The sequence below is a fragment of the Alligator mississippiensis genome, chromosome 1 (assembly GCF_030867095.1).
Source record: "Alligator mississippiensis isolate rAllMis1 chromosome 1, rAllMis1, whole genome shotgun sequence".
In the NCBI taxonomy this organism is placed as follows: domain Eukaryota; kingdom Metazoa; phylum Chordata; order Crocodylia; family Alligatoridae; genus Alligator; species Alligator mississippiensis.
In genome coordinates, this window is record NC_081824.1 from 29,391,224 (window position 1) to 29,400,820 (window position 9,597).

General features: G+C 40.8%; 1 protein-coding gene across 1 annotated transcript; it reads right to left on the bottom strand.

Annotated features, from left to right (window-relative positions):
* Nucleotides 1-501: 501 nt before the first annotated feature.
* On the bottom strand, nucleotides 502-9,166 carry KCNF1 (potassium voltage-gated channel modifier subfamily F member 1). The gene has a single exon (XM_006271623.4). The coding sequence runs from the start codon at nucleotides 8,484-8,486 to the stop codon at nucleotides 7,017-7,019; it is 1,470 nt and encodes a 489-aa protein (XP_006271685.2). The 5' UTR covers nucleotides 8,487-9,166; the 3' UTR covers nucleotides 502-7,016.
* Nucleotides 9,167-9,597: the final 431 nt, after the last annotated feature.

A 9,597-nucleotide genomic window follows, 5' to 3' on the forward strand; every position in this document is an offset into this window, starting at 1 on the left:
ATAACTTGTGATTGTATACTGTATATAGAAGGGATTGCATAATAACTCAAATAAAGTGTCACTTGTATATTGTGTGTGTGTGTGTGTATGGTGGAGCATGGGAACGTGTTGGGGGGGGTCGTTAGAGGTCTGGCTGTGTAGGAGAGCATAGGGTACGTTGGAGTATATGTATAAGTCGATGAGGGTTGTGGGGAAGGGGCTGGGTGTGTGGGGTGTGTGGGAGAGTGGGGGATGTAGGGACCTCCCACCCACTCCCCCCATGGCATGCAGCCTCCGCTGACTAGCAGCAGTAGCTGGTGGGGAGGTCAGGGTGCTCATGCCTGGGGCAGGTGCAGCTCCAGCCAGCACAGCACAGGGGGAGGGAGCGGAGCCTGACCTATCACCAGGGCTCTGCGCCATGCACCTGCAGCTCCAGCACTCAGTGGGAGAAGCCCCATGCTAGAGCCTGCTGCCTCCCTCACCTGGTCCCTGCACTCCGCCTACCCCTGGTCTAAGAGGATTGTGTCACTTCACCCTTAGTGATAAAGAATTGTCCTGTTATGTGTTAAAGTAACCAAAGATTTAATTAGTCTACTGTATAACTAATCAAGTTGTTGCCGCTGCCCCAGACTGGTTTGAGTTTAAGTTTTCTCTTTTGTATTGATCACACTTTTGCTTTCAACTTCTTTTTTTTTCATCTGAACCCCCTTCAGATTTTTCACAAATTTGTGGAGCTTCTGAACTCTACCAAGTGTTGCAATGAAAATATCTTTTTTTAACCTTCACTTTTATTGCTGTAAAATGGTACAATGTATGGATAGGTTCATTACAAAATACAGCATACAAGGAATTTATTCTCATGCATGAACAAAAACAAAAAGGCCAGATTCAGCCCTTGAATGTACACATGTAACTCCTATTGAAACCAATGTAGTAATCAATACAAGTTAATCAGGAGGATATGTGGTTGCATCCCAATACAAAATTCAGCCCTCCTTTCCATTTTTACATACAATATTTATAGACCATCCTGTATGTGAAGTCCGATTTAAAAAGTTACTCCTTTAAAATGTTGACTCCTGTGCATTTTAAAGTGAAGAAACCAGTGTCTTGGTTACCACCTCGAAGGTACCACATTACCTTTCCATGGATGTATATAAAGCAGTGGTGGAAGCAACGTTAAGTTTTCTATGCTACATTTTAAAGATAGATAGGAACAGGAGAAACAGTTCAGTTGTGCTGCCTGTACTGTAGCTTTCAGATTATTTCTGCTGCGTTCATTTTCCACACGGTAATTAATATGACCATTCTCCAATGCTACAGCCTGGCTTGGTCAACAGAGTCATGCAGCCCTAATGCAGATACACTGTGACTGAATTCAAACCTAATGTGGTTAAATGTGGTGGGAGCAAACTGCCTCAGGTTTGATCATTTATGTTGTAAGTATCATATGCAGATCCTGACTTTACTTTCACATGAAACTTTAGTGAGTTTTATACCAGTGGCTCCTTTTAATTCTTGTGGAGTAATTCCAGATTACACCAGTGTGATAGGCCATTTATCTAGGCTGTAGAGCGCTTCATGACACCTGGGCTAGGTACAGACATCCAAAAAGGCTGAGGCGGAATCGATCAAAGTTATGTGGTTTTCTGTAAGCGGCATAGTTTAGATCAGTAGCGAACAGAAAACACATTTGCCGTTTGGTGGAGTAGACCAGGTTCCACCATTTTTAAACGAATCTATGCGTGCCAAACTTCTGTTCTGTTACGGGTTCTGACCAGTTTCTGACCACTTATACTGGTAAAAGTGTACTGTCTGTACCTGGCCTTAATGTTAATTTCAAATGTGGGAATATCAATATGTACATGAACTGTTCTTCCTGACAAAATAGTAGTTTTGAGCCTGCTTCAACCAACTGTGGCTCAAAAGGGAAGTCTTTATTTACATACATAACTCCCTGACTATAATGCCTCGATGAGTAAGAAATATTGGTATTTCGTAGAGTTATACTGAGAAAACAGGGGGGAAGGAAGCGTCTCTGGGAACTATAATTTATACAAGACACTGTTCTGTTTGCATTAGCAGAACTATTTGTGCAGATGTGGCTGGGGTGGTTTTCAGTTTCATTGTTTCTGCCAAGTATGGCTAATCATCAACGTAAGCAGTGCACCAGCGCTTTTATGGGCATCTCAGTGTTTTGTTTATATACCTGTTCCTGGCTTGGTCTATGAAACCCAGGATGGATATCTTTCCTATTTATTTTCAAATTAAAGAGCAGATCATAACTATTGTGTTGGAAAATCATTCACTACATTGTGCAAGCACATTGTTTGCCTACAAATCTCACGTGCAGTTTTGGTCCCTTCTCCTAAAGCATTTGTAGTTTATCAGGTAGATACGATTTACATGTACTAAAAGTATGGCACAGATCATTATTGAAATAATGCTCTTGCTGTCTCCTTTTTAAAAAGTAAAAATCCTTCAGCGGGGCATTAACTGTTAGTGGCTAGACTCCTCACAACAGTTCAGCGCATGTGACTAGGGTCAATGCTTCTGAAATGGATAAGGTGTCATCACCCGGGCACAGGAAAAGTACATAAGCCTCAGGCTAAGTTTCTCTGTCCCTTGTTATGGCATTTTACCATACAAATGCACATGATCAAATTTCTTCATGATGACCCTAGCACAGACCAGAATAATGATTGAGATTAACATTATGCAACAAATAAAATATCCTCAGCTGAAACTGCCAGCTTGAGACAGGTTAACCTGAATATATATATATAGGCAGAAAATAGCTTTATGGGTTTTGTCACATTATTGTGTCTTTTTTATTTCTTCCAGTTGTTCATATGTTGATACATGGGGGTCCGGCAATACAGAGAGACCCAACAATGAATTAGCAATACATAGAGTGAACTGTTATAGCATTTTCTGGCACATAGCTTGTTTTTCAGTAAACCTAAATTCAAGCTTTTAAGACTTTTCAGCTGTGACATACCACCCAGCCTCCAGCATGCCTCAATGAATGGCATGCCTTTCATTTTACTGAAACAAATGCCATATGTGACAAAATACTGCAGTCATCTCCCACACTTTTAAAAGCAATCTCCACTCCATTATGTTCTATCTCATTTGGTGTCCTAAGAAATAGAAATAGACTTTGTTTTAGCTAGCATGTTAGCAACTTGTCCTGGATTACTCTGGGATGACTTATTAGACTAAGAAGACGGAGCCAGACTTTTCCCACCCTCACACTGGGTATTACTCTAGATTTACATTAGTAACCAAGATCAGTTATTAGCCAGAAGGAATCTTCCTTCTTCTTTTTTTAAGTCTAGAGATTTGGGGCTATATCAAGACATAAATATGCACAGCCTTTCAGAACTGCATGGACCCTGAATGGCTACATATGGCAGATTCCCAGTGGAATAACTGAGGAGGCAGGTTGGCCTACTGCCGGAAGACAAAAAGAAAATAAACACTCTTTTCCTAAACAGTGAATAGTGGCGCTACTAAAGGAGAGGAGATGGGGTGCTAATTAATTTAGGGCCTGCTCTACACTGCAATAGATACCCAGTGCTGCGTCTGGTCCTCCCTTCACCCTTCTGTAAAGGGATTTGATATAGGTTTGATATAGGTAAAGGGTTGAATTTTCAGAACTATGCATCCCTACCTGCTCTGCCTGACAAACAGCTGTGTTGTGCAGCTGACATCTGGGGATGTTTAATTCATCTGCTTATATGACACCTGCAAGGCAAAGTGCTATAGTGGTTGGCCTGGGGAGAGCTCACTTGGAAAAGAAAAAGCCTAAGCAACTATATACAATAGCAAGTGCCCACTCTTCTCACTGCAGGTAGTAGCCAAAGTCCCACTGACTTTTTTGGGAGAGGTAATAAGCCTTAAAACTACATTACACAACTGCTCTTGTAGCAGTTGCTTTCCACTTGAAATTGCAGTTAGTTAATTTAGAGAAGAAAAACCTGAAAGAGAATTTGATAACTGTCTTCAAATAAAAATGGTTGTTTTAAAGAAGATGATTAATGAAAGGACTGGATTAGAAGTAATACGCTTAAATTGCACCAAGGTAGATTTTGTTTGGAAATTACGAAGAATTTTTTAACTATGAGCATCGCTAAACATTGAAGTAAATTGTCTATATAAATTGTGGGGTCTCTGTCACTGGAAGGTTTTAAGAACCAGTAAAAAAAAATTTGTCTGGGGTGGTTTAAACAGGAATCTTTCTGGTGTGAGCTGTAAACAGCCAACATGGCTGCCAAGATCATGTTTGGTCCGTAGGCTTGCAGTTTCAAAAGTGAGTCTTGGTTGGACTGAGCTGTCACAGTTAGCACGTGACCTCATTTTGTGTGACTTAGCAGAGGAACAAGGCAGCCTGCTTCTCACTCAGCCAAGTCAGAGCTGCACACTTGGTTGCTTCCAATCTGAAACATGGTGCAGCTCCTGCTCTCCAAATGTTTCCTCTTATGGGCAGGCCAGAGGAAGTTGGGGGATAGGTGGGGAGTAATCAGTGTCTTGCCTTTGCATTCCCTGACTGGTCAAACCTCTGATCAGATCTGAGGAGGGGAAGCCAGTGGAGCCTCTCAAAGGGCAAAAAGGATCAGGGAGGGAAACTGCTAAGCCAAAGCAGCCCCCAAGGCTCTTTCTACAGTCATGTAGATAGCATGTGCCCTGCACTCTAGACCAGGCCTAGTGAAGACATTAGAAATTAAGTTTACACCTCATAAAATAAATTATTCCTTTTATTTAGTGCAATGTTAAACAAACTACAGACTGCAGCAGCCAGAATACTAATGCAGCAGCTACTAATGCCAACAATCTAACATAGCAGTTATACAATGCTTTCTGAGCCCAAAGCGTGTTGTCTATGAGGCATTCTTTTTCCTTCCCCAATCCTCTCCACAAAGGAGTCTACATTGGCTTGGGGGAGGTTGTTGGAGTGAAACACTGCAGTTGTGATTTTAGCTTCCCCCCACAAGCCAGCAAAGGTTTGATTACTGTTTGCTGTGACTTGTAGGGGACCCAGCACCCCATGAAAATGCACAGAGCCCCTAGGCAAACGGTTTTATTCCTCCATGCATCTGCCAAAATCATTAGTGATCAAGGGAGATGTATTTCTGGGATGGATCTTACTGGGTGCATCTACATGAGATGTCTACTGCACAGTAGACTAATTAGCTGCACACTAAATGTCTTGTGTCTACACATGTGCCCTTATTAGGTTAGAATAAACTAATTTACTCCATAGCAGGATAGTACTATCCTGCTGTGGAGTAAAAAATTCTGCAGCAGCGCACATGTAGACACCGCCCCAGCTGGCTGGGGTACGAGGCTGCTTGAGTGCAGGGGCTACCTGCCAGCACCCTTGTACCCCAGCCAGCCCCTCCACAGTATGTTAAGCGAGAGGAGCAGCCCCAGGCTGGCTGGCTGACCCCTGCCAGCTGGGGCTGCTCTGACCCAGCTCAGCATGCTGCGGTCTTGGGCACGTGTACAAATGGTGTGCCCAGGAGCAAGAAGCTCTGGAGTTTATTGCTTCTGGTTAATTGCACATGTAGACACATCCAATAGGAGTAAACCCCCGCCCTCACTCCATAAGAAGAATTTGAAGAAACTTAGTGAGTTCCCCAGACACCACTTACATGTAATCTAGCCAAGTACTGACAGACCCACTTTATCATGGTATTTCATTTGGGACAGGGGTTGGTCTTCATGTAACAAAATAATGGTACTGGAATCTCTTATCATTTGAGTGCATCTTCTAACTACTACTTAAACACCTGGGGGAAGATTATGCATTCCATTATACCAGTCTTAAGTTGGTACAACTATTGATTTTAAGGTAATTGCAGCAGTATAAATCATACCCATAGAATTCAGTCTTTACTCAAGCAAATTCACACGCACTTTGGAGAAAGCTAGCTTGGGTAAAGATTGCAAGAGTGGACCCGTGGAATAGTGCATCTGTTAATAAGTTTCCCTATTACTTACTGAATGAGCAACAATGAAACCAAATACAGTTTTGACAAGTATGAGATTGTGTTCAAATTTATTTAATAAAATGGAGTACTATTTTGTTCAAGCAGGCAGACAATTTGCCACTGTAAATTGATAATAAAGATTTTATTTTTATTGCAAGTTCCTTTATTTTAGATGTGGTTGAAATTCTTTGCCTAGAAATAAGTATGTAACTGCCTCCATACATTGGGTTTGGTTTTTCTAGTGAATTAAAAAAATAAAAATCAATTGTATAAAAAGATGAGTTAAAAGACAACTGTAGAAGCAAAACTGCCTGCTGTAAATAAATGTGTACTGATGGTTATTTTATCAGCTTTAATAACTATCGCAATACATTGACTCTGCTTTACACCTCTGTCTAAAGAGATCTTACCATCCTAAGGATTTGAGTGTTCAAATATTTATTTTTCCTCTGGAAGAGTAACTGGTCTTTATCTTAAAAGTCACCACAAATTACACTTTGGAGAATGTAGAAACCAACTTTTGACTGGGTCACTCTCCCCACACTGTTCATACTTTTTATTTATCACTCAGCTAAAAATACCTCATGTAACTTGGCTGGACACTTAATCCTATATGAATGACAGTTTGGTTTAAGATCTTAAAGAGTGCTGTTTTTTTACTGAACAAAGCTTAGAAGACAAGTTATTTGTGTCATTGTTATCCTTTATTATTACAGGTACAGAATTTTGATTTGGTCATTTTTTCTTATCCAAACATCACACATTTACTGATCGAGAAGCAATTTTCAATCTTGGAAGTAGTCTCAAATGGAATTTGGCAGGATGCATTCATCCTAATCAGTCAGATCTTAATTGGTTAATATTTTATGTAATAAAAGCAAAGTCTTACCAAACTCTGATGAAGGTGCCATGGGGTTATTTTATATTCATGTTTGGAAAAGAAAGTCAATGCCCAGTCCCAACACTGGCAGATCCCTCTAATCATTTTAGTAGACTGTCAGTTTGCTCCAGTCTGAAGCTTAGTAGTGCCAACAGATCAGTTTATTTGCAGCTTTGAAGCCTGGTCCTGTAATGTTTCTCATCTGACAGAAGATGAATAAAAGTGTCACTGTGGGAAACTTTTAGACGGCCGCTACACGAAGGACCATCTTTGCGTTCCCTCATAAGGTCTTCTAATTCATTTTGGGAGGCTCCAGCTTTTCCCACAGCTGAGTACAGTTCCATCAGCTCTAGTTCGTGCTTGGCAGCTGTTTCTAAAACTCTCTGCTTATTATAGTATCTGACAAAGTTGTTGATAATGGGGTGGATAGGAAGTGCTATCGCTATCACCCCACAAAGGAAACTGATGGCAGCATTGAGTTTCCCCAGGGTTGTCTTGGGATATATGTCCCCATATCCAACTGTGGTCATGGTTATGATTGCCCACCAAAATGACTGGGGGATGCTTTTAAATAAAGTCTCAGGGTGACTTTGTTCCATGGTATAACCAAGGGCAGAAAAGACAAAAATACCAACAGCCAAGTACATAAGAAGCAGCCCCAGCTCCTTAAAGCTCCTTTTAAGAGCATATGTTAAAGTCTGCAGCCCCGAAGAGTGGCGTGCGAGCTTGAAAATTCTTGCAATCCTCATGATCCGAAGTGCTTGAACAGCCTGTTGAACATTAGTTAACTCCATCAGTCTGGCACCTAAGTGGGTCAAAATCAGGCTGACATAGAAGGGGAGTATTGCAAAAGCATCAATGATGTTCATGAAAGACAGAGCAAAGTGCAGTTTATTTGGAGAAGAAATGAGTCTGAGTACATATTCCAGGGTAAACCACCCGATACAAGCTGTCTCAATGCTGTCTAGAGTTGGGTGTTCCACATGATTTCCCTCAGAGTCGACTATCTGGAGCTCTGGGATAGTCCCCACACACATGACTACAGAGGAGATTAAAATAAATAGAAAGGACAAAATTGCAATTACTCTAGCTGGGTAGGATGATTCTGGTTTCTCCATGAATTTCCAAATACATTTTTGGCATCTTTTCCAGCGACTTTCAGAGGCATCTACTCCCAAATCATCCAAAATCAGCTGTACTCTTCGGGCTATTTCTTCCAGCTCCTCCTTTTTTTCACTCAGATGAGTTTTGCAGCAGTCATCCAAGAATTTAAGGTCCACTTTCCAAAACTCCATTTCATTCTTGAAACATATAGGGCATATCCCTTTCTTCATGTGAATTTCTCCAAAGTAATATACATCAATAATACATTTGAAAGCATCTGGATCTCTGTCAAAGTAAAACTCTCTTTTCCCTGGATCATAGTCATCACAGAGAGCAAAAATAGTATCATATCCCCCTGATAAACAGTTGATCAACTCTGTTAGTCTTGTTCCAGGATATCGGTTCAGATTATCTCCATCTAGCACCTGTCTCACCCCACCAACATTGACGATAATTTCTATGTCTTCATTTTTTTCTGATCCATTGCTGTCCAGATCTGGAAATCTGGAGTCACCTGCCATTTTCATTGTATTGGATATTTTCTTTAAGAGGAAATATTAATTTGCTTCCAAATCTTTATTGTTTTAGTTTATTTGTGGCAGCAAATCAGAGCTCTTACAAATGGCTCTGTGTAATGTTGGGAAAGGTTACAGAAATAAATCTGCCATCAGTAAAACCTTGCAAGGTATGCAACAAGCTGCAGCGAAAGGCAAGTCATCAGACTGCTGTGTACGAAGGCAGGACGTTAAGAGAGAAATATACTATTCCAGAAGATTTGAAAGAGAAGAAACTGCTTAATAAAACTCACCCTCTGTTCAGTGCTTGAAATTCCTCTCAGATTCCATTCTCTCCCATTCTCTAAAGCAATATTTATTCACAGGCTGGAAATCATGTCATGCAATAAGTCCCTTGTTCTGATTAATGAAAAGTGAAGTAATTGACAGTTCGGAAATGAGAGTCAATCAGCAGGGAGATCCCACAGAAAGCTCTTGCAGTTTTTTATTTCAGTTCCACGAATTTGCATGGAAAGCTGCTCTTTTTACTTTAAGGTCTTCTGGAGTTTATCTGTTGATTCCTTCACACAGTAACTGGAAGTGTGCAGAAGAGAAACTTGTGCTTGTTTTTCCTTTGCTGTTTCTAAACACAATAGGAATTCCAGGCTGACGTCAAGTTCTTTCCAAACTATACCCTCTTCTGGTGAAACTCAGCAAAGCACAAAAACAGCTCAACTCTGTGTACGCTCAGCTATAAAGCAGCCTTCTTCATAACCCTGTGTACCTTCATGTTTTAAAATATCATCTTTAAAATAAAACAAGTGCAATAACATAGAATGTAATTCAGAGCTGCAGACATCTCTAGCAAACAGAAGGTGATCTCATTGTTTCAGAATCTTCAGATAGGTAGGTAGGAAAAATATATTTTGCACTTTCATTTGGATACACAATATAAATTCTGTTCTTGGTGCAAGTCCAGGGTACACCTCTCTCGGGAAACTGAGCTACTGCAAATTTGTTCTTGTGTAACTGACAACGGATCATAAAATTTTCACCATGACTGTAAAAGCAAAGCTGTAAGAGCAAAGCAGCATCAACTGCATTCTGTCCTGTGCTTTTCAGACAGCTATGTGTTTGGCTGTGG